Source organism: Hemitrygon akajei, chromosome 27, assembly GCF_048418815.1.
Source record: "Hemitrygon akajei chromosome 27, sHemAka1.3, whole genome shotgun sequence".
NCBI lineage: Eukaryota > Metazoa > Chordata > Chondrichthyes > Myliobatiformes > Dasyatidae > Hemitrygon > Hemitrygon akajei.
The window spans coordinates 20,019,133-20,045,170 of record NC_133150.1 but is presented as its reverse complement, the minus strand read 5'-3'; the positions used below and the strand labels follow the sequence as shown (position 1 = coordinate 20,045,170).

The window sequence follows — 26,038 nt, the reverse complement described above, 5'->3', positions numbered from 1 at the left end:
TCTCGCAACTGTTGCAGAGAGGAAAAAAAACTTCTACAAAGGAACACCACTTATTCATGATGTCTTATTGTCAGGTCTCTCTGTGGGAGATTGCTGTGTGCAAATTGGCTGATGTGTTGCAAATAATAAGATCTTTTTAAAATGATAATATTTCAATAGCTGTAAAATGATAAATGCTGTGATCAAAAAGCACATTGGTTGCTATTGTTGTGCTGAAAATAGAGGGTTCATTGTGTCACGCAGATAATTAGTACTTTGCAACACAAATAGAGCTGCTGTATTTAAAATCCAATATCATTTGCTGTAATATGACTGGTATATTTTTACAAAAAGTAAACAAAACTCTAGTTACAATCATATTACTGTTGGGTGACAATGCAGGAAAGGATGTAAATAGTAGTAAATAGAATACGTATAAAGACATATTTGTTGAGTATTAAAATGTTTGTATCGACCCATTATAATTGTATACTTATTGGTTGTAGGATATTTTGAGGTACTAATGCTGAAATATTATTATTTCAGCTTGCAATTGAATTCATTTTTCACAACTTTAAATATTCAGTTGAATATTGCAAAGAAAATATTGGTTCTTTGCCTTCTATGTAGGGAAACGTGGATACAGGTGGTTTTAGTGCAGTGACCTCGCCAAAGGGTCTATTGAAGAGCTATTCAAGATAAATGCTTTTTCACAAAATGTACACAATAATTTCTAAGCTTCTGTATCTTGATGTATCTAATGTGTATTTCACAGAACAGACACAAAATGCAGGAGGAACTCAGCAGGCCAGGCAGTATCTGTGGAAAAGAGTACAGTTGATGTTTTGGGCAGATAAAGGGTTTTGGCCTGAAACATCAACTGTACTCTTTTCCATGGATGCTGCCTGGCTGCTGAGTTCCTCCAGCATTTTATGTGTGTTACTTGGATCTCCAGCATCTGCAGATTTTTTCCTGTTTGTGAGTGTATTTCACACATTTGTTTCAGTATAACTTATTTCTTAAGTGCTAAAACAATTCTATGCAATAGAAACAAGCTTAACTTCATAAAACTTTTATTAACATCAGGGCATAGCAAAAAAATTACAGCTGCTTTATAAATAAAATATTTACTTCATTAGTTTTCAGGTGAAGAAACCTGGTGCTTTCTTAATTATCTGGCAAAGGCATAGAAATGGTTCGTGCAAGTGAATCACTGTGCTGTTTTGCCTGCCACAATTTATTAAAATGCTGGCATGCTGTATAATTAGCCGGCTGTTGGTGTAGTGGCATTTGCACTGGATTTTGAGATGAGTGGTCATGGGTTCAGATCCAGCTGACTCCTTGCACACTTTCTATCCATGCTGGGTTGAGTGTTGAGCTAGTTTTTAAAAAAAAAAGACAAAAAGTGCTGAAGAGGACTTCCGGTTGGCAGCCGCATGGAGTAGTCGCAGAGAACAGGCGCTCCGTCCTACTTTTTATCTACACACTCCTCTTTCCCCCTTTCCTCACATCAAACTGTTGGACTTTTTGCTCTTCCCCCTGCCTGCGACTGTGTTTGCTTTACAATGACCTCAAAGAGTACTAAATCGGGAAAAAAGACAATTTGGTGGCTGGCTTGACAGTGGAGGCTATCTCCATGCTACTAGACCAACACCATGAGGCGTTAGCGGCCAAATTTAAATCTTCTTTCAGCCTGCTGGAAACGAAACTTGACCAAATTCAATGCAAAGTGGAGGACCATGGCCAACGTCTACACTCTCTCGAGCTCGCTACGGACAACCTGAGCCAGCGCGTCAGTGAGCTGGAAAGCATCTACTCTAGTTTACATGAAAACAATACCAAGCTAATGGCTAATGTCACTGACCGGGAGGGCCAGCCAGATGGCAGAACCTACGCATCCTGGGCCTGCCGGAATCTGTTGAAGGCGGGCGTCCTACTGAATTTTTTTCCAGTCTGCTTTGTGAGATCTTCAGGAAGGAGACGCTCCCATCTCCGCCGGAGATATGATAGAGCCCACCGTTCACTAGTAGCTGAACCAGCCCCAGGACAGAGACCGCGCCCAGTCATTCTTCGCCTACACGTGGAAATTGTTTTATCTCCCACAAAGCACAATGTCAGTTTAAGAGTGTTGAATGCTTACTGTTGCCTTTAAATAACAATAACGGAGTTGAAGATGATGCTACGAGTGACAGGAAGTTGTACTGTTGGATGATTATTGTTCTTAAGAGCTTGCTGTAGGTGCTCTGGCAGCTGTCTTGTGGGTTGGGGGGTGGGGGGGGGCGAGGGTACTCCAATGCCAGTTTTGTTTTAAGAACCCTTAGAAGTCCTTGTTATACAGGATCTGCCCTGTTTCTCTTTGTTTTACACTTTTGCCTCAGAGCGGATACCTGAAATCTGGGCACCGCTGCCTGATCTGAGTTTGTACTCTCTCAATACTAGTTGGAGACTTCAATTGTTGGTTAGGTCTAGTGTTGGATGGATCATCTCCTATTCCCAGAGTACTAAGCAAATCTGCCTCATTAATTCAGTCCTTCCTCTCCAACTATGGCATCTCTGATGTATGGTGCTTTCTCCACCCAAATAAGAGAGAAATTCTTTCTTCTGACACGTCCATCACACCTTTTCCAGAATTGACTACTTTCTAATTGGTAATCAGCTGATTCCATCAGTCCGTTCTTGTGTTTATCAGAGCATAGTGATATCAGACCATGCTCCGGTTGTCCTGTCTATAATGCTTCCTGGCATTCCTCAAATAAATAAGCATTGGCGTTTTAATTCGACCTTGCTGTCAGATAATGATTTTGTAAAATTTATGGAGGACCAGATAATCTTTTTCCTTGATACCAATACGTCACCTGAAACCTCAAGCCTGGTTGTTTGGGATGCTTTGAGAGCATACCTTGGGTCAAATAATTTCCTTCACTGTGAATTTGAAAAGAAAGACCCATAAAGAATGACTAATTCTGGCCAATCAACTTAAAGAAATAGACCAATAATATGCTCAAATTAAAAATCCGGAGCTGTACAAAAATTGAGTGGAACTCCAAACTAAATTTGACCTTATTTCCACTCACCCAATTGAACGCCAACTTTTGAAGAGCAAGAGCAGGTTCTATATCCATGGTGACAAATCTGGTAAACTTTTAGCCAACCAATTAAGGGGTCTCATAGCCAAACAACATATCACAATAATTTGAATGGAAAATGGAAGTATCACCTGGAATCACTCTGCAATCAACGACACATTCAGGAGATTTTACTCCCAACTTTACACTTCTGAATTCCCAAATGATAACATTTCGGTCGAGAATTTTTTAAACAGCTTAAATATCCCCACCCTCTCTCCTGATCTCAAAATGAGACTGAATGAGTCAATATCATTAGAGGAAATATCCTCAGCCATCCCATTACAGCAGACTGGTAAATCTCCAGGACCTGACGGGTTCCCTATGGAAATCTTTAAATCATTTTTGTCACTGATCTCACCTCAACTAACCTTGGTTCTATCTGACTCGTTTAAGCAATGTAAACTGCCAGCATCATTTAATGAGGCATGCATCATTCTGCTAGCGAAGAGAGGCAAAGATCCAACAGAGTGCTTCTCATACAGGCCAATCTGTCTGTTAAATGTCGATGTCAAAATTTTAGCTAAAGTTCTGGCTGGTAGACTGGAGAATTCCTACACGCAATTAATTCTGAAGACAAACCAGGCTTTGTTAAAAAACCGCCTCCCCTTTTTTTAACATGCTCTGTCTATTACATATTTTATACTCATCTTCAGTTGGGATTCCTGAATGTGTCATCTCCTTAGACGCAGAGAAAGTGTTCGACTGTGTGGAATGGAATTACCTCTTTGCTGTTTTAGAAAAATTTGATTTTGGACCAAGTTTTATCACGTGGATTAAACTTAGAGGCGGTGTGACGCAAATATGTTTTGACAACTCTCAGCAATCCCAACCTTTCAACCTCATGTGGAACCTGCCAAGGGTGCCCTTTAAGCCCTTTACTTTTCGATCTGGCCATAGAGCCACTGGCAATTACGTTCCGCAGTTGTACGGACCTGACAGGGATTTGGAGGGAGGGAGTTGAACACAAAGTCTCCCTTTATGCTGGTAATATTTTACTTTTTATATCAAACCCGATCACCTCATTACCCCCCATGTTCTCACTCTTTAACAAATTCAGCCAGTTTTCAGGATACAAACTTAATTTATACAAGAGCAAACTTTTTCCAATGAATGGAGAAGCACAGGCATCAGAGTTCCATAACCTCCATTTTAAGGTAGTGAATAACCAACTTACTTACCTTGGTGTCACAGTAACAAGGAAACATAAGTGTCTTTTTGGAGAAAATTTCATTAATTTGTTAAATCATACAAAACAGAGCTTAGCACAGTGGTCACCCCGTCCATGTCCCTGATGGGCCAAATTAATGTTGTCAAAATGAACATCCTTCCTAAATTCTTATACCTTTTTCAATCCATACCAACTTTCATTCCTAAAGCCTTCTTTGACTCACTAGACTCAGTCATATCATCCTACTTGTAGAAGGGCAAGCGTCCCTGACTGCATAAAGTCCATCTTCAAAAATCTAAAAGTGTTGGGGGCATGGCTCTGCCCAGTTTCTGCTTATATTACTGGGAAGCTAACGTACGCTGTCTCATCTTCTGGTCAACCAATCTGACTGCCCAATATGGGTGGCAATGGAGCTGAACTCTTAGTAAGAATTTCTCCATCTCCACACTTCTTGGATCCGCACTCCCTTTTCTTATGCCTAGACCAATTATTATCAGGCACACCCTGAGAGTATGGGCTCAGTTCAGAAAGCATAGTGGACTCTATGGCTTCTCTCTTTCAAGTCCTATTCTATATAATCATCTCTTCCAGCCTTCTATACATGATCCAACATTTCAAGACTGGTACAGAAAGGGCATCAGGCTCTTTAAAGATCTTTTTATAGACAACAGCTTTGCTTCATTTGAACAACTGTCTGCAAAGTTAACCTACCCAACACTCAGTTCTTCAGATATTTTGCAAATTAGACATTTTATCAGTACTTTGATATCAAACTTCCCTGAGGCACCCGATACAAACATCGTTGATGTGTTTCTCTGCATGAATCCATTGCGCGAAGGTCTAATATCTACTATTTGCTAGCGGTTTTGAGGCGAGAACCCTTTGACAAAATTAAAACTGCCTGGGAGCAAGATCTAAGTTTCTTACTGTCAGACAATGTATGGGATTCAGTTCTCAAGTTCGTTAACTCAACCTCTTTATGTGCCCGCCATTGCCTGTTACAGTTCAAGGTCATACACAGGGCCCATATGTCAAACTAAATTATCTCGCATTTACCCAGATGTTAATCCCTGCTGCGACAAATGCAAAAGGGGCGAGGCTTCCCTTATCCACATGTACTGGACATGCCCTAGCTTGGAAAAATACTGGAAAGATGTTTTCCAAACTCTTATCCCAAATAATTAATTACAGTTTGGAACCTTTGCTCTTTTCGGCACCTCCGGAGAGGGGGGCACGCACCTAAGTCCAGTCAAACGTCGCACACTGACTTTTGCCTCTCTTTTGGCCAGGCGTGCAGTCTTGCTCAGGTGGAGGGATGCTGCCCTGCCCACCTACGCTCAGTGGCTCAGGGACATCATGTCCAGTCTATCGCTTGAGAAGATCCATTATTCAATTCTCAACTCGGACATAAAGTTCCAAAAGGTGTGGGGACCCTTTCTTGAATATTTTCAGAATTCCCAGCCAAACTAAAGGTCCATCCTTTCTTCCTTTCCTCTGCACATAAATCCCTGACCTCCAGCATTTTCCGGTAAAATTCTACGGACGCAGATTTGTAAACACACAACAGTTTATGTATTAGAAAAATGCACCTTCTCTATACAAATGCAGCTCTGTGGGGACAAAGGTTCTGTTTAACCCTTTTTGCTAATGCAGTGATGGCTTGGAGATGGGGATTGGGAGGGGTGGGTCGGGGCAGGGAGGTAACCAAAGCATGATTGTACTATGGGTGCATCTCTTTCATAGATGTGAATTGTACATTTGATACATTTGTTATGCACTACACAAACCTCCTTTATACTATGCTGTCTTTATTTTAAAAAACAATAAAAATATTGTTGAGAAAAAAACTGCTAAAGAAATGTCAAAGTTGATACCCGATCTACCACTTGGTTATACAACAATGCTGTATAATTAATGCAAGCACATATTTAACACTGATTTTTGGGTGGATGTTATAATCCATTGTTCATATTCAGCTTTTACAGAATTAGAATCAGGTTTAATATCACTGACATATGTGTAAACTTTGTTTTGCAGTAGCAGTACAGTGCAGTACATAAAATCAAACTAAATTATAATAAGAAATGCACTATATATACATGTATTCTGTATATTTAATTTTATATAGTAAAATTAATTTAAGTAAGGAGTGCAAAATTAGTAAGGTAGTGTTCATAGTTTGTTTCATTGTCTGTTCAAAAATCTGATGGTAGAGGGGAGGGGGGAGGAAGAGGAGTGGTTTCTAAAATGTTGAGTGTACGTTTTCAGGCATCTGTACCTCCTTCCTAATGGTAGCAATGTTGAGTGTATGTCTTCAGGCTTCTGTACCTCCTTCCTAATGGTAGCAATGTTGAGTGTATGTCTTCAGGCATCTGTACCTCCTTCCTAATGGTAGCAATGTTGAGTGTATGTCTTCAGGCTCCTGTACCTCCTTCCTAATGGTAGCAATGTGGAGTGTATGTCTTCAGGCTGCTGTACCTCCTTCCTAATGGTAGCAATGTGGAGTGTATGTCTCCAGGCTCCTGTACCTCCTTCCTAATGGTAGCAATGTGGAGTGTATGTCTCCAGGCTCCTGTACCTCCTTCCTAATGGTAGCAATGTGGAGTGTATGTCTTCAGGCATCTGTACCTCCTTCCTAATGGTAGCAATGTGGAGTGTATGTCTTCAGGCATCTGTACCTCCTTCCTAATGGTAGCAATGTGGAGTGTATGTCTTCAGGCATCTGTACCTCCTTCCTAATGGTAGCAATGTGGAGTGTATGTCTTCAGGCTTCTGTACCTCCTTCCTAATGGTAGCAATGTGGAGTGTATGTCTCCAGGCTCCTGTACCTCCTTCCTAATGGTAGCAATGTGGAGTGTATGTCTCCAGGCTCCTGTACCTCCTTCCTAATGGTAGCAATGTGGAGTGTATGTCTCCAGGCTCCTGTACCTCCTTCCTAATGGTAGCAATGTGGAGTGTATGTCTCCAGGCTCCTGTACCTCCTTCCTAATGGTAGGAATGTGGAGTGTATGTCTTCAGGCATCTGTACCTCCTTCCTAATGGTAGCAATGTGGAGTGTATGTCTCCAGGCATCTGTACCTCCTTCCTAATGGTAGCAATGTGGAGTGTATGTCTTCGGGCATCTGTACCTCCTTCCTAATGGTAGCAATGTGGAGTGTATGTCTTCAGGCATCTGTACCTCCTTCCTAATGGTAGCAATGTGGAGTGTATGTCTCCAGGCTCCTGTACCTCCTTCCTAATGGTAGCAATGTGGAGTGTATGTCTCCAGGCTCCTGTACCTCCTTCCTAATGGTAGGAATGTGGAGTGTATGTCTTCGGGCATCTGTACCTCCTTCCTAATGGTAGCAATGTGGAGTGTATGTCTTCAGGCTTCTGTACCTCCTTCCTAATGGTAGCAATGTGGAGTGTATGTCTCCAGGCTCCTGTACCTCCTTCCTAATGGTAGCAATGTGGAGTGTATGTCTCCAGGCTCCTGTACCTCCTTCCTAATGGTAGCAATGTGGAGTGTATGTCTCCAGGCTCCTGTACCTCCTTCCTAATGGTAGCAATGTGGAGTGTATGTCTTCAGGCATCTGTACCTCCTTCCTAATGGTAGCAATGTGGAGTGTATGTCTTCAGGCATCTGTACCTCCTTCCTAATGGTAGCAATGTGGAGTGTATGTCTTCAGGCATCTGTACCTCCTTCCTAATGGTAGCAATGTGGAGTGTATGTCTTCAGGCTTCTGTACCTCCTTCCTAATGGTAGCAATGTGGAGTGTATGTCTCCAGGCTCCTGTACCTCCTTCCTAATGGTAGCAATGTGGAGTGTATGTCTCCAGGCTCCTGTACCTCCTTCCTAATGGTAGCAATGTGGAGTGTATGTCTTCAGGCTCCTGTACCTCCTTCCTAATGGTAGCAATGTGGAGTGTATGTCTCCAGGCTCCTGTACCTCCTTCCTAATGGTAGCAATGTGGAGTGTATGTCTTCAGGCATCTGTACCTCCTTCCTAATGGTAGCAATGTGGAGTGTATGTCTTCAGGCATCTGTACCTCCTTCCTAATGGTAGCAATGTGGAGTGTATGTCTTCAGGCATCTGTACCTCCTTCCTAATGATAGCAATGTGGAGTGTATGTCTTCAGGCATCTGTACCTCCTTCCTAATGGTAGCAATGTGGAGTGTATGTCTTCAGGCATCTGTACCTCCTTCCTAATGGTAGCAATGTGGAGTGTATGTCTTCAGGCTCCTGTACCTCCTTCCTAATGGTAGCAATGTGGAGTGTATGTCTTCAGGCATCTGTACCTCCTTCCTAATGGTAGCAATGTGGAGTGTATGTCTTCAGGCTCCTGTACCTCCTTCCTAATGGTAGCAATGTGGAGTGTATGTCTTCAGGCATCTGTACCTCCTTCCTAAGAAGAAAGACAAGTCTGGTGTAGGTGGAGAAAAAAATGCATTGAGGTGCCAAAAGCTTCTTATCTAAACGTGTAGCATTTAGAAGAAATGTTTGTGTTTGTTAGTGCAAGATTATCAGCTACTTGTTTTGCTCATTACAAGTACATTTGATTCTGCTCAAGAATCTCCACCCTCTCCTATCAATATTTGTTCAGGCAAAACAGGAGGAGGGATATACAGTATGTGGCTAAGTCTACCACCAGATAAGTGTAGCTTTTCCAAAGCAGCAGAGTAACAAAGCTGCTGTTTTCTCAATTGTTGCCTTAGTAACAAATATTATTATTGATATTCATTAATCTTTCAATTTAAAGGATAAGTTTTGAAGTAAAGAAGTTAAGAATTAATTAGCCTTCCAATAGTCCCAATACTCCTGGATCTATCTAGCCAACAGCAACATCGCAACACTACCAGGCACAAGCGTAAAAATCTGATGCTGTTTGAAAAATTATGAATCTCACTGATGCTAAGTCTTCATGTATCATGGGTAGTTATTTATTTTCTTTTGGCCAGTGAGATACCCATCATTCAAATAAGAGTAGATTTAAAAAAAAACTATTGACCACCTACATAAAATAAATTTAACTTAAATGCTTTGTGTAGGCTCACATCCTGCATGGAGCGAAGATTGCCTGCTGAGCAATATAATTCATGCCATTTGTCATTCTATTGCTCATTGATATATAAAAAACACTGGATTAAATATTATGAATAAAGCATTCAAAGTAATATTCATTCATTGATTCCAAGCCAAGAGAGGAAGTAAGAATTCTCTTTGGCAAAGAGACTTTTTTCTCTGCTCCTCTGAAATCCCACGGAAAACGAGCCTCTATACACATTTCAGATTTCACTTAATGTCCACTTCCTGTACAGAGGGAAAAAAATATTATTGTTTGTGTCATAAAACATTCAGTGTTGAAATGAAATAATTTTTGTCTGAGTGACACAATCTGAAGTCCTGTTGCATCAGTCATTAGCTTTGGAAAGTTTTGATAACCTGGATGTGGTCTTGTGCATTTAAATTTATCCAGAGGTACTTCAATAATGTGATTACAAGAGAAGTTAAAGGTGGTGTTAGATCAAACAAGTATTTTTTTGTGTTGTGAAAGAAATGGATTGAGGTTTGACATATCTGGGAAGCAAAGGATGTCCAATATATTGATAAGAAATGAGAAGCACTGATGATAGACATTAAAAAAGAAGCTTCTATGTGTATGCAGATAGAGACACTGAAATCAGTTTGAACTCTGTATATTGAGACAGGCAAAATTGTATTGGGGAATAAGGAGATGCCACAGAAATGGAACTAATTTTTTTTGTCTCTGGCTGTATTGAAGAAAGCATAAAATATCCGATGAACAATAGATTTTGTAGGAGGAGCTGTAGGAAATTGCCATTAGTACCAAAATAATATTATAGAAATGAACGACTCAAACTGCCACTAAATCCCAGAACCTGCAGAGGAGGCTTTAGGGGTAGTGACTCTATTGTCTGACTCTTTACAGAACTTTAGAGCCCAGAGAAGTTTTCGCAGATTGGAAGACAGCAAATGTAACCTCACTTTTTAAGAAAGGGGAAGAGGGAAAATTGGAAGCTACAGAATTGTGAGCTTGGCATTAACAATAGAGGAAGTACATGAGGTATTGTTGGCAGGGATCTTAATCTGTTTAGTAAGAGTCGACATGGATGTATGGAAGGGAAATCTCGTGGCAAATCCTTATTTATTTTAGGTTCTATCTGTTGGCGCGTGGCCTAGTGGGCAAGGCATCAGACTAGTAACCTGAAGGTCACTGGTTCGAGCCTCAGCTGAGGCAGCGTGTTTGTGTCCTTGAGCAAGGCACTTAACCACACATTGCTCTGCGACGTCACCGGTGCCAAGCTGCTTGGGTCCTAGTGCCCTTCCCTTGGACAACATCGGTGGCATGGAGAGGGGAAGGCCTGCAGCTTGGGCAACTGCCGGTCTCCCATACAACCCTGCCCAGGCCTGCGCCCTGGAAATTCCAGGCGCAGATCCATGGTCTCTCGAGACCGACGGATGCCACCAACCTGTACTAGAAGAGTGGGAGAACCAGCAGATGTGCTGAATTTGTACTTCCTGAGGACTTTCAAGGAGATGCTACAAAAGTGACATTAAAGAAAATTAGAGGACAAAGAATTGGGGGTACGGTGCTGGTGTGGATGGAGGATTGCCTAATGTTTAGAAAGGAGTGTAGGGATAAATGGATCACTTTGGGTTAGGAGAGTGTGACTAGGGGAATATAGGAGGCATTGGAATTGAGCCCCAGATTTTTACAATCTATATTAATAATTTGGATGATGAGACAAAATGTAATAAATCTGTACTTGCTGATGAATCGAAGCTCACTGAGAACCCAACAGACTGCTGATGCTGGAATATCGAGCAACAACCAGGACGCTTGTGTTTAGCTGTGTTGATTGGTGTGAGGCTTCCAGGGAATAATATATAGGTTATGTGAATAGGTGATGCAAATGAATGGCAATGTTGAAAAATGCCGGGATATCCACTATGGTAAAAAAAATGTAAGTGTGGAGTCCCTTTTAAATGATGGGAGATTAGTTTTGGGTGTGGTACCTGAATTGCTGAAAGTTAATGTAAGTTTATGGTAAATGATTAGAAATGCAATAAAATACTGAGGTAATAGTAAGGAGTATTGGTTGCAAGATTTAAAAACATTATCTGTATAATTTGACTTAAATTTCTCTGTGAAATTGACAGCTATCTCTGGGTGTTTGCATATTTGTAGCTTAATGCAGAAACCCTGAAGATGCTAAAGTGATTGACACTGACTTCACAGGCAACTCTTTTTCTTTACTGTATAGCCATCTCCTGTCTGATGCAATCCCAGAAATCACTCGCTACGGTGAAAGTCAAGTATTTGCAAACTAGGTCTGTTTAAAAACAGGCTGAAAATCTTCAGTTTAATTGCCTGGATTTCTCCAGTCTTTATAATATGCTAGGCCATGACTTATGCTCATCAAGCTTTATGGCTTTAAAAAGCAACTACCGTAGATGTCGGATTATAAGCCGCTACTTTTTTCCCACATTTTGAACAGCTTTGAACACTGCGGCCTTTAATACGGAGCGGCTAATACATGATTTTTTTCATGCCGCCAAAAACATTTTGCCTCGTAACAGTAGACCAATAAAATTGATGAGTAGTTCACAGAGGTCCAATGAAATTGTACGATAAATCAAGCGCACTTTCACAATTAAATTATTGTAAATCAGTCATTTGTACTCACCCTCATCAACATGGAAAACACTCGAAGAAAAGCATTGTGCTGCCTTTATGGCAGTTATTTAGTTTATAATATTTTCGCTTAGTAATTCATTTTCTAGTTAAAGTTAGAAGTGTTTTAACTATATTTGTTTTCTGTACTACATCGCGGGATGCTATGATGTCACACCCGGTTTCGCCGCGTCTTGTGGGAAAAATGCCGTTTGCGATAAACGGGACGGCGGGGGGCGAGCGCATTACGCGAGCGGCATTGGATCTGAGCGAACGCTGCTTTTAAGTTAAAGGCGATCAATAACTTTTCCTGGTAGGCTGCAGTATATATATTTTTTACCAGTCGTTAGGAGATATTGGAATGTTGTTCAGTAAAAAAGTATACGCAACGTATATTTAAAAGTAGCCGCGTTACAGGCACGGTTCGAAAAAAAGCATTTGCAATATGTATTTGTTTATGTTACCATATGGATTTAATTAAAAGTTAAAAAATCCTCATGTGTAATATCTTTCTGTGTAAATATCTCATATTACAACGTGGGACACCTGCGGCCGAAAATCCGGTGCGGCCTGTACAAGTAAAAAATTGATTTTCTTTCTAAAATTAGAGCCAGCGGCTTTTAATCAGGTGCGCTCTGTAGTCCGGAATCCTATATCTAATGTGTACAGGCAGTCCCCAGGTTACGAGCAAGTTCCGTTCCTGAGCCCGTCTTTAAGTTGGATTTGTACATGTCGGAATAGGTACATCTGGTATTATTTAGCGTCGGTTAGTCAAATGTTTGTCTTAGTATATAGTATATATTTTACCTTTCTATGCATATAAAAAAACTTAAACATATGTACTGTATTTCAATAATTAAACCACTGTGTTGCTTAGTAATAATTGTAGCTTTCATCGGGGCAGGGCCTTTCACATGCTCCGTTATTCTCTCTTTATCCTTTAAAATTGCTCTGATCGTTGACCGACTGTAGCCTAACACTTTTCCAATGACCGATGGCGTTTCACCTATTTCCACCTTATTTTCAACCGTGATCGTTTTCCTTTTCTTTGATGCATCACCAGCACTTGCATCGGATTTACGCTTTGGAGACATGGTTACAAGGGTAAATAACAGAAAAATTTAAGCCAGATACAAAGTTACGCCCTCAGCCCAGTGTTAACGGCAAATGGCGGACGGCGTTCTCCTTCCACGAGGCGATGAACCGCTGAAGCCGTGCAATGTTTTCATGAGCATCACAACGTAGTGCGTGCGTTCGTTACCATGAACCATTGTATTTAACTCAGATTTTCAATATAATAGGCCTTATGGCAGTCCGTTCGTAACTTGGGGACTGCCTGTCTGTGTTTCCATCTTCTATACATATTATCATCTTAAGGAATTTTAAACTGTTCCAGAGATTTATAAGATTCTACTGGAGGTTGGAAGAAAATGGATATGGAAAACTGTTGCATATCTAAATGCTTAAATATAGTTTAATAACAGTTTGTTCCTGGTTTCCTGTCTGTACTCTTCATCCTGCATGGTTGCTTAGCCATCTTGATGACAGCACACTGCTGTGCACCAAAAAAACACTTTGAGTTAATGCTTCAACATTGGTGAAGCACTTTCCACAGGTTGGTATATCCTTGAGACGAATGCAGTGAAAATTGCACTGATACAGGATTTTTTTCTGCGTACCTAAGACCCTTAGTTACATTCATTCCCATGTATATAATGTCCATACCAAGGTTGACATTGCTGAATTGTATTTTTTTTTGCTAATTCTGAAACAAAGTTAATGTCTTATTGTTAGGTTGCCTGCCCTCAAGGTTTTTACTAATAATAGGTGGGAGGTGATATGGAAGCTCACAAAAAATGTTACACATGTTCAACAGGTCAGAAAACGTGTGTATGTAGAGCAAATTTTAATGTTTCAGGTTGGTTTCTTTTGTCTCTAAACTGATGTCTTGTATTTCATATTGACTTGCCACGCATGTCAAGGAAGCTCGGTGGAGGATATGAGTGAGCGAAGCGTGTTGTAGTATATGTAACAAAGCAATAAGTTTGGTGGTTATAAGTAGTCTTCTGTCATTCAGGAAGAACTTAACAAGAAGGGCATTCTCATAGGGTGGCACCAATTGTTGAAGACTCTTAATTGAAGCTAGTCTTTGGAAGAACGTTGATCAGTAACAGTAGTAAGTGAATTTGTTTTTATATTGCAGGTAAAGACATTTACAACATTGTGCGCACACATACAGCTGTAATAATGAGTCATTGAATGTTCTCCAGGAAGTGCGCAAGTGTCTTAAACAGTTTCCTTTTGTGTACGATTAATTCATTTCAACTTATCTATTTTGATAATGTGAGGGCATTACGGTCCAATTTTCTCCGTAGGATATGTAGGCATATTACTACATAAAACTTTTAACAGAATAGGTTGTCACTCCTTTAATTGTTTTGGATTTTGTAAACCATTTCTCTGGGTCCAAAAGACACTTCATTTTCAGTTATTTTTATGGATTTCATGTCCACCAATGTTGATTATACTCGTACATGCTTAATAAGCAAGGACAGAACTAATTTTAGTTTAAAAAATTATAAGTAATTGTGCAGGGAAATATCCATTCTTATTTTATGCAGAAAATGTTACTGCTCTTCAAATATATTTGATATATTATACAGTATAAAGTATATATTTTATGTGTCAGATAGCAGAAGTCTGTTGTATCATCTTGCAGCTACCTTGTTTATGTTGTGTCACTAATAGGTGTACTGAGGTCCAGATGAGGAACAGTGCACCGTTTATATTTTCAGTGGAAAGTTCCTGATGAGAGAGGATGACATTTTATAATAATTTTGTTAAGGAATCTATAGCATTGGGTGTGATTTCTGTTTGATTTGAGAACACGTGCTTTTCTGCTAATGATACCCATTGGCAGATAAGGATTGATTTTTTTCCATTGGTGATTTCAGCCATCTTGAGAGTAGCTTATGTAATTCCATTTTAAAACACAATTGATAACTATAACGGAAAAAGAATCACATATATCACTATATTTTATCAGGGAAAATACTACATAAGAAGCCATTCTTATTTGGAAAAATTTGTGATTCTGAAGAGTTTTGCTTCAATTACATGAATCTGTTGCATATGTGAACTTCTGGTAATGTTATTTATACATCTAAAAAGTTAAATGATGGCATGCTTTGTATAAGAACGTATTGTCAAAGACATTTATGTACACTTAGAAATTCGATAGGTTAGTGCGTTCCTTTAACACTCAAATCATACAAAGGTTTTTAATCTAAGTAGGTATTGTCAGCTGAAATTGGACCTGCTACTTATGTTTATATTAACAAGTCTGATCTTGTGTCAGACTTAGTCCTAATGTTCCCAGTTTTTTTTCCCAACATCTGAGGTCCCTTGTCTCCCTTACACCTAGTGTTATTGCTATTTGTACAATGCTTTTATGCCCTTGCAGGTTTAAACAGGTACTTTTGGATGCAAGCTACAACTTTCATTGAACAGTCAAAGTGCAATTAGCATTAAATCTTGAACGATAGTGCCTCTCTCAAGGAGCCTGTAAAATCATTGTTCCCAATCCAGGCAAAGTGACCCTCTCCACTCACCATTCAAAGTTTACATGCACTCAGTGGCTGCTTTATAGTTAATGCTTGTACCTAACAAAATGGCCACAGAGTGTAGGTTCATGGTCTTCTGCTTCTGTAGCCCATCCACTTTAAGGTTTGACACTGTTTCACTGCTGTAACGCCTGGCTGTTTGAGTTACAGTTGGCTTGAAACAGTTCAGCCATTCTCCTCTAACCCCTCTCATCAACAAGGCATTTTCACCCATAGAACTGCTGCTCACTGGATTATTTTTGGTTCTTTGCACCATTCCCTGTAAAGACATTTATGCATGAAAATCCCAGGAGATCAGCAGTTTCTGAGATACTCAAACCCCCGTCTGGCATCATCAATCATTCTACAGTCAAAGTCACTTAAATCACCTTTCTTCCCCATTCTGATGTTTGTTCTTAACAATTACAAAGCCTTTTGGTTTTTACAAAACCATACAAAACCTGCATGGTTTTATGCACTGGGTTGATGCTGCATGATTGCCTGATTAGACATTTACATTAACGTGTAGTGTACCTAATGCCCTTCCCTTGGACAACATCGGTGGCGTGGAGAAGGGAGACTTGCAGCTTGGGCAACTGCCGGTCTTCCATTAAAAAAAACCTTTCCCAGGCTTGCGCCCTGGAAACTTTCCAAGGCGCAAATCCATGGTCTATCGAGACTAACAGAGGCCTACCAATGTACAGGTGTACCTAATAAAGTGACCACAGAGTGTAGTTATCAGTAATGAGGCGAAAAAGCCCACACAGCGTGCAAAAATCCCTCACATCATGTTTTACAGCACCATCTGCACCACACATAACACATCCTGAATGAATTCCTGACTAGTTACTGAAGTAGCTTGTTTAGTTATTGTCAGCAGTATGTACCTTACACTCATGAATCTGGTGAGGGCGTGAAATTTATTCCTTTGTTCCTCATGCGAGTGGCATTTTGGAACAGACAGCTGAAGCCCCTATCTCCACCATGATAACCATGGAGTTTGCTGCCATGGAGAATGTTCACCTATCTCAGATCAGCAGATAGCAACATGTCTGTAGCTGCACTAAGTTGGGTGAAGTCCTGGCGGGGGGCTATTTATTTTTGAGTGTAAACCCACCATAGTTTGTAAAGTCTTTTTGGCCAATCTCATGATACTCTAAGGGAAAACCAATTAGCTATTGTGCTTTATGCAGTACCTAAAACGCATGGACCAATTTTGAGATCATAGTTTGTTTTGTGAAAACACATTTGTAAATAGTAAATGAACCATTTCTGCTGGAACCATTTTTTAAAATAATATTTGGTTTGTTTTTGTTTTGTTATAGAGAGGGCCAACTGATGCATACCTTTGGAATTTCATGGCTGTTTGCCTGACACCTCCAGTTTGATATCTGGCAAAGATTAGCATTCCAAATCTCTGACCAGCAAGAGTGATTAACTTCTTTGTTCGTTCCTACATTAAGCCAGTTGGTAAAACTGCTCTTCCTGATCCACCATCTCTTACTTTGTTTGCTTGTGCATAAACCACAAGCCACAGTGGAATCTGTGACCTTGGTGACTAATGTCAGGCTGAGAACAGAGTTGAATTTGAATTTATCTTATTCCAAGCATTTGAAAGATCTTGAAGAGTAAAGTTGCCAGTTACAAACTCCATGATGAGGAAGACTGTTCTTTTTATTTGAATAATGTCCTTTCTATTATATTTGCACAGCTTTAAAATATGATGGAACGATGAGGCATTTTAAAAATTCCTCTTTATAATCTCTAACTCCTCAGGAAAAATTATTTCGCTTCACAGAAAATAAAATTGCTGCATATTTAAAATTCATTTTTAGGATCGGAGTATCACTAGTAAACCCAGCATTTTTGCCCATCCCTAATTGCCATGAGACAGTAATGGTGAATGACTGCCTTGAAATGCTTCAGTCCTTCTGATCAGAATCAGAATCCAGTTTAATATCACCGGCATATATCGTGGAATTTGTTGTCTTTGTAGCAACAGTACAATGCAATAAGTATAATAGAAAAAAATCTGTGAATTACAATATGTGTGTGTGTGAATGTATATCAATATATATTAAAGTAGTGCAAAAATAGAAATTAAAAAAAAAAGTGAAGTAGTGATTTTAAAAAGCAAACACGAGGAAATCTGCAGATATTGGAAATTCAAGCAACACACTCAAAATGCTGGTGGAACGCAGCAGGCCAGGCAGCATCTATAGGGAGAAGCACTGTCGATATTTCGGGCTGAAACCCTTCTCCCTATAGATGCTGCCTGGCCTGCTGCGTTCCACCAGCATTTTGTGTGTGTTGAATGAAGTAGTGTTCATGAGTTCACTGTCCATTTAGAAATCTGATGGCAGAGGGGAAGACACTGTTCCTGAGTCAGTCTGTCATTTGCCTTTCTTGGATCTTGCCCCCCCGGACACAGGTCATCGGGTTTGTGGGGGTGTAGCCAGGGTTAACTAGGGTGTGCCTAGGTTTAGTGGGGATGTGCCTTAGTAGAAGTGGAAGTGCCTTATTGGACCTTAGTGGAAGTTCCCACTTGTTTCAAAAAGGCAACCAGTGCCGAAGAAGAATAATGTGGGCTGCCTTTATGACTATTGCCCAATAGCACTCACATTGACAGTGATGAAAGCTTTGAGAGGTTGGTCATGACTAGACTGAACTCCTGCCTGAGCAAGAACCTGGACCCATTGCAATTTGCCTGTCGTCACAATAGGTCAACGGCAGATGCAATCTCAATGGCACTTCACACAGCTTTAGATCACCTGGACAACACAAACACCTATGTCAAGTGTTCATCGACTATAGCTCAGCATTTAATACCGTCATTCCCACAAGTTGCAGAACCTGAGCCTCTGTACCTCCCTCTGCAATTGGATCTTCGACTTCCTAACTGGAAGACCACAATCTCTGCGGATTAGTGATATCATATCCTCCTCGCTGACGATCAACACTGGTGCATCTCAGGGGTGTGTGCTTGGTCCACTGCTCTACTCTCTATATACACATGACTGTGTGGCTAGGCATAGCTCCAATACCATCTATAAATTTGTTGATGATACAACCATTGTTGGTAGAATCACAGATGGTGTGATGAGAAGGTGTACAGGAGTGAGCTATGACAACTAGTGGAGTGGTGTCACAGCAATAACCTGGCACTCACTGTCAGTAAGACAAGAGAGCTGATTGTGGACTTCAGGAAGGGTAAGACATACCAATCCTTATAGAGGAATCAGAAATGGAGAGAGTTAACAGTTTCAGGTTCCTGTGTGTCAAGACCTCTGAGGATCTAACCTGATCCCAACATATCAATGCAGTTATAAAGAAGGTAAGACAGTGGCTATACTTCATTAAGAGTTTGAAGAGATTTGGTATGTCACTGCATCCGCAAAGCAAGCAGCATTATGAAGGACCCCACACACCCCTCATACAATCTCTTCTCCCTCCTGCAGTCTGGGAAAAGGCACCGAAGTATTCGGGCTCTCGCAACCAGACTATGTAACAGTTTCTTCCCCCAGGCTATCAGACTCCTCAATACCCAGAGCCTGGACTGACACCAATCTACTACCCTCTACTGTGTCTATTGTCTTGTTTATTATTTATTGTAATGGCTGCACTGTTTTGTACACTTTATGCAGTCCTGGGTAGGTCTGTAGTCTAGTGTAGTTTTTTGTGTTGTTTTTACGTAGTTCAGTGTAGTTTTTGTATTGTTTCATGTAGCACCATGGTCCTGAAAAACGTTGTCTTGTTTTTACTGTGTGCTGTACCAGCAGTTATGGTCGAAATGAAAATAAAAAGTGACTTGACTTGACTTGGAAAAACTTCTATAGATATACCGTGGAGAGCATTCTGACAGGCTGCATCACTGTCTGGTATTTGGTTGGGGGGGGTGGGGTGATGGGGCGGGGCTACTGCACAGGACTGAAAGAAGCTGCAGAGGATTGTAAATTTAGTTGGCTCCATCTTGGGTACTAGCCTACAAAGTATCCAGGATATCTTCAAGGAGCAGTGTCTCAGAAAGGCAGCGTCCATTAATAAGGACCTCCAGCACCCAGGGCATGCCCTTTTCTCACTGTTATCATCAGGTAGGAGGTGCAGAAGCTTGAAGGCACACACTCAGCGATTCAGGAACAGCTTCTTCCCCTCTGCTATCCGACTCCTAAATGGATGTTGAACCCTTGGACGTTACCTCACTTTTAAAATTTATATATTCTCTTTTTTGCATGATTTTTAATTTATTCAATATGCATATAAGTGATTTATTTATTATTATTTTTGTTTTTCTATATTATGTATTGCATTGAAATGCTGCTAAGTTAACAAATTTCATGTCACATGCTGGTGATAATAAACCTGATTCTGATTCTTTAACTCACCATATTCAAGTACATGTTGATGAATTAAAGGGACAGTTTACACTGATCTTCATCCAATACTCATCCCATTTTAATTTCCCCCCACATTTCCATCAATTCCCTATAGATTCTACCACTCACTCCCCTCTAAGGGCAATTTACAGTTGTCAGTTAACCTACCAACTTGGACGTCTTTTGAAATACGAGGGAAAGCTGAAGTACCCCCAGTAAACCCACGTGTTCACAGGGTGGACATCTATGCTCCATACAGAACACAGAGTACATCTAATGGGAAGAGGTTCACTGACCTTGAAGCATCTAATGCTCTTCTGGTTCCGCTGAGCATTTGGCAGATTTATTCAAATGAGATTATACGCCTGGGTTTACCATTGCTTCAGAGTACTTTCAAAATTGAGACCTGATGAGGGGCTTGGTTCAAAACATCAGCTATGCATTCCCCTCTGACTTGATGATGCAGACTCTCTGATTATGCAAGAAGTTTGGAGTTAATAACTCATCTCCTTCTACCCTGGGCCACAAACTTATCAATCACCCCGATGAGTTACTAACTTCAAACTTTCTGCGTAATCACTCAAAGAGTTGAATTGCATGTGCATGTAACGAGAGCCGTGTAACTCATCTTTTACCTTGGGCCACAAACTTATCTATCACCCCTGCTGTGGACATTTTCTGGAGGTCCAAGATCTGTATGCTCCACGACTGCTGGACTAAGTGTGTAACTGTAGGAGGGGACTATGTTGAGAAATAAATGTGCTAGCTTTTCTAAAATTGACTCCTTCTACCTTAGGCCACAAACTTAGCAATCAGCCCTTGTAAATAATGAAAGATTCATTTTATTCTTCCCTTTTCAATTTTTCTTTCAGATATAAACTTTCCATTTAAATGAATGGATTGTGGAGACACTTTTATCCTGGTGCAGAATTTGGGAGCAGTGTAAATTCGGCAAGTCTGTGCTCTCATGCTGCAGTGTCTTGCGATGGAGAGAGGTGGTAGATTTGTTGACAAGAATACGCCAGTGTGCTTTAACTTGCAAATACCTGTTTGATGTGGAGCTGGTGCCATTTACCAGCGTGTTCTGGGTCTTTGGTAGAGTTTTCCATTGTCCGCAAGGCTGCTAGTCATTTAGTCTTATCATGACTCCCAATTTTTACTTGAATGAATGTAGAATGCACTTTAAAAAGACGATTAATTTATTGGTGCATGTTTGATTTTTGCATTTAATTCTTTTCCAGAAATCTGGTGGTGATGAAGAAGGAACAAAGCCCAGAGGTAGACCTAAAAAACTGGTAAGCAAACATTTCTGATACTGCATCTAAACCTGATTAGACCATGTCTATATATTAGAATCTGTGAGTTAGGGGAATTGGCAACAGTTTCTACTAGAACAAATGTACAGTCACATCAAATATTTCACAACATTTTACATTATTGGTTTTTCACTAACATGATACCGCAGTGGTGTTATTACAGCTCGGGGGAGTCTGGAGTTCAGAGTTCAATGCCAGTGCTGGTCTGTAAGGAGTTTGCACGGGTATTCCCCAGAGGCTCCGGCTTCCTCTACAGTCCTCAGATGTACCGGGTTAGTAGGTTAATTGACCACTATAAATTGACCCATGGTTATGTTACGAATAATCAAGTTTGATGGGGATTGCTGTGACAGTGTGGTTAAAGGACCAGAAGGGCCTACTCTGCTCTGTATCACAAAATAAATAATAAATTTGTATGACAGTGGCACTCTCAAATTTTATTTGGCAAACAGTGAATGCAGTTAACTCAAATTTAGTGAATTTTTTTCTTTAATGTCTCGTATATTATTTTGGTGAGATAATTTTCAGATGTGATACTGAAAAACTAATTGGCCTGTCTTGCAATTCATTGGACATTCTGAGATCTATATTTACATTTGGGGAATGGAACAAGCCATCAAGTTGTGTTAAAACATTTATTTATACTCCTAAATTGCCTATGCATATAAAGCAATTCCAATTCTACAAGTATTCTGATACTAGAAATTGCATTAATATTAAAAGTACTGAAGTTCTGTAACATTACAGGATGTTTTTACTATTGTAATAATAATTATAAAGTCTAACACAAATTAACAGTGCCTTATTCTCATTTTTTATTTTGTGTTACTTTTCGTAAATGACCTCGTGTCTTGATATTTTTTCGAATTTGTTTAAGAAAATGCTTAAATTTCCTTTCTTCCTTCCCATTTTAAAAAAAATCTTGCTTCTGTTAATCATTTAAAAAATATGTGTAAATTGCCATTAAGATGTTACAGGGCCAGATTACAAAATTAAATGAATGGCTTTTAGTAAGTCTAAAACTGTGTGAAGCTGAAATGATTACACGGTGTGAACAATTGGATCTTGTTATCCCAGTGTTTTATCAAATTTCTCTCCTTTTGTGTAGTGTTGACTGTTTAGTTGAAATAAAAAGGAACCTTTAGCACGAGTTTTCATTTTCCAAAGTTTTAAAATGTTCTTTGTAGTGGAGGTTGAGGGTTGGGACCACCTTGTGTCTATATGCTCATCCAGCAACGGTTACTGGATAATGACTAAGAGTAGTAATTCAACTTGTCCCTGAGACTCTGAAGCCAGTTGTTTCAAAGCTGCTGCAATCTGGCTGGAAATGGGCTTATTTGACTTAGTATGTAAATTAAAAACTTTAATAGTTTTAATAGTTTATTAGGGGAATTTGCTGAGCCACTGCGCAAATCCCTGCAACAAACTTATTTTCATACCTAGGATAGGATCATTGGACAAGCATATTTGTGATAGATTTTCCAGTTGTCTTCATGAGGAAATTTATCTGCAATACTAGACAGATAAAAAGTGCTTTGGTTGCCTCTTTATAGACTGTGCCTACATTGTGTTTTTGTGACTTTGTATTTGAATTGTTTTCATCAATATGCAGACTTTGAAGAGTTTAAATATATTGAAATAGAGGTTTGCATTTTTAAAATGTCCAGATAGCAATCTCCTGGAAACAGAAACATGATGTTGATCAGGTCATTTGTTTTTTTAGTAGTATTGGTTCAGGGGTGATTATGTTGGGCAGGACTCTTAAGATAACTCCAGTAGATGTCTTGCATCCAAGTGGGAACAGATGGTATAATACTGGTTTCACATCTCACCTGAAAAGCCGTATCTCCAAAAGTTAAAATCTCGACTTGGTGCTTGAATTTCTATTGTGGGATTTGAATCTTACCATCTGACAGCTTGCTGAGATACTGATTACAACAGCTGTTTTTGTTTTATATATATATATAAAATCATACTGCTTAGGAAAACAAAGGAATTAATAACGTTCATTTCTAAAATGTTGAGGTGTTTGCTGTACTTAGACAAGGAAATAGTTTTTTTCATACATTTTCTTTCATTGTTGTAGTTCTTCATATTTTTTTGTAGATTATAATGTTCACTTGCAGATTTCAGGAAACTTTTTAACCAGTCTGCTCTGTGGATGATTGTTAATCCAGTATTCTAGTTCTTCAGTATATTTCTTTCCCCACTAACTTAATGTTTCCAAAGATTGATTTCAGGAGCAGAATTAGGTTACTCGGCCATCAAGTCTGCTCTATTATCCCTGTGTACTGCTGCCTTGTCCCCATAACCATTGACACCCTGATCAACCAAGAACCTATCCACCTCTGTTTAAAAATACTGAATGACTTGGCCTCCATGGCTGTCTGTGGCAATGGTTAAAGAAATTCCTTCTCATCTCTGTTCTAAATGGACGTCCCTGTATTCTGAGGCTGTGCCCTCTGCGCAGGCTTTCACCCACGATAGGAAATGTCCTCTCTGCATCCATTCTATCTAGACCTTTCAATAATTGGTATGTTTCAATGAGATCCCCCTCATTCTTCTAAATTCCAGCAAGTACAGGCACAGAGCCATTAAACAGTCCTCATACATTAATCCTTTTATTCCTGGAATCTTTCTTGTGAACCTCATTCAGACACTCTGCAATGCCAGCACATTGTTTCTTAGATAAGGGGCTCAAATCTGCTCATTATACTGCAAGTGTGGGCTGACCAATGCCTTCTAAAGCCTCAGCATTACATCCTTCCTTTTATAGCCTGGTCCTCTCAAAATGAATGCTATCATTGCATTTGCCTTTCTCACCACTGACTCAACCTTCAAGTTAAGCTTTACGGAATCCTGCACAAGTCCCAAGTCCCTTTGCATCTCTGATTTTTGAATGTTCTTCCTGCTTGGAAAATAGTGATACTCCTTCTGAACGCTCTGCTCTCCACTCCCTCCGCACCAATCCCAACCTCACTATAAAACCTGCTGATAGGGGGGCGGGGGGGCGCTGTTGTGGTCTGGCGTACTGACCTCTACCTTGCCGAGGCACAGCAACAACTCGCTGATACCTCTTATTACCCCTCGATCATGTCCCCACTAAGGAGCACCAGGCCACTGTCTCCCACACCATCACCAACCTTATCAGCTCTGGGGATTGCCCATCCACTGCCACCAACCTCATAGTTCCCACACCCCGCACTTCCCGTTTCTACCTCCTACCCAAGATCCACAAACCTGCCTGTCCAGGTAGACCCATTGTCTCAGCTTGCTCCTGCCCCACCGAACTCATTTCTGCATACCTTGACACTGTTTTATCCCCCCTCGTTCAATCCCTTCCCACCTATGTTCGTGACACTTCTCATGCTTTGAATTTTTTCAATTATTTTAAGTTCCCTGGCTCCCACCATCTTATTTTCACCATGGATGTCCAGTCCCTATATACCTCCATCCCCCACCAGGAAGGTCTCAAAGCTCTCCGCTTCTTTTTGGATTCCAGACCTAACCTGTGCCCCTCTACCACCACTCTCCTCCGTCTAGCAGAATTAGTTCTTACTTTCAATAATTTCTCTTTTGGCTCCTCCCACTTCCTCCAAACCAAAGGTGTAGTTATGGGCACCCGCATGGGTCCCAGCTATGCCTGCCTTTTTGTTGGCTTTGTTGCCCCTCTTTTCCTTCGCTACACCGACGACTGCATTGGCGCTGCCTCCTGCACGCATGCTGAGCTCATTGACTTCATTAACTTTGCTTCCAACTTTCACCCTGTCATCAAATTTAACTGGTCCACTTCTGACACCTCCCTCCCCTTTCTTGATCTTTCTGTCTCCATTTCTGCAGACAACTTATCTACTGATATCTACTATAAGCCTACTGACTCTCACTGACCTGGACTATTCCTCTTCCTACCCGGTCTCTTGCAAAAATGCCATCCCCTTCTCACAATTCTTCCATCTCTGCCGCATCTGCTCTCAGGATGAGGCTTTTCGTTCCAGGACGAAGGAGATGTCTTCCTTTTTTAAACAAAGAGGCTTCCCTTCCTTCACCATCAACTCTGCTCTCAAACGCATCTCTCCCATTTCACGCACATCTGCCCTCACCCCATCCGCCCACCACCCCACTCGGGATAGGGTTCCCTTTGTCCTCACCTACCACCCCACCAGCCTCCGGGTCCAACGTATAATTCTCCGTAACTTCCCTCACCTCCAATGGGATCACACTACCAAGCACATCTTTCCCTCCCCCCCCTTTCTGCTTTCCGCAGGGATTGCTCCCTACGAGACTCCCTTGTCCATTTGTCCCCCCCATCCTTTCCCACCGATCTCGCTCCTGGCACTTATCCTTGTAAGTGGAACAAATGCTACACCTGCCCTTACACTTCCTCCCTCGCCACCATTCAGGGCCCCAGACAGTCCTTCCAGGTGAGGTGACACTTCACCTGTGAGTCGGCTAGTGTGGTATACTGCGTCCAGTGCTCCTGGTGTATGTGCATGACCATTACTTTCCTACACTATATTCCATCTGCCACTTCTTTGCCCATACTCCCAATCTGTCCAAGTCCTTGCATCAATAAGCTTATTAGTCCTTTTGTTAAACACATCACACAGACAACAGATTATATTGAAAACACAAGAGATTTTGCAGATGCTGGAAATCCAGAGTAACACATACAAAATGCTGGAGGAACTCAGCAGGTCATGCAGCATCTATGGAAGTCGGTGTTTCAGGCCAAGACACTTCATCAGGACCTTCTAGAGGCAGAATCACTGACATATGTTATGAAATTGGTTGTTTTG

The 26,038-nt window shown here is 40.6% G+C and overlaps 1 protein-coding gene across 6 annotated transcripts in view; it reads left to right on the top strand.

The window, feature by feature from the left end:
• The window catches only part of LOC140717162 (high mobility group protein HMG-I/HMG-Y-like), a 72,933-nt gene that overhangs the window by 6,513 nt on the left and 40,382 nt on the right, over positions 1-26,038 (top strand). For all 6 annotated transcript variants that reach the window (XM_073030451.1, XM_073030450.1, XM_073030449.1 and 3 more), the window contains exon 4: positions 21,168-21,221. In XM_073030451.1, coding sequence (XP_072886552.1) covers positions 21,168-21,221 — 54 coding nt within the window. The remainder of the gene's footprint in view (positions 1-21,167; positions 21,222-26,038) is intronic.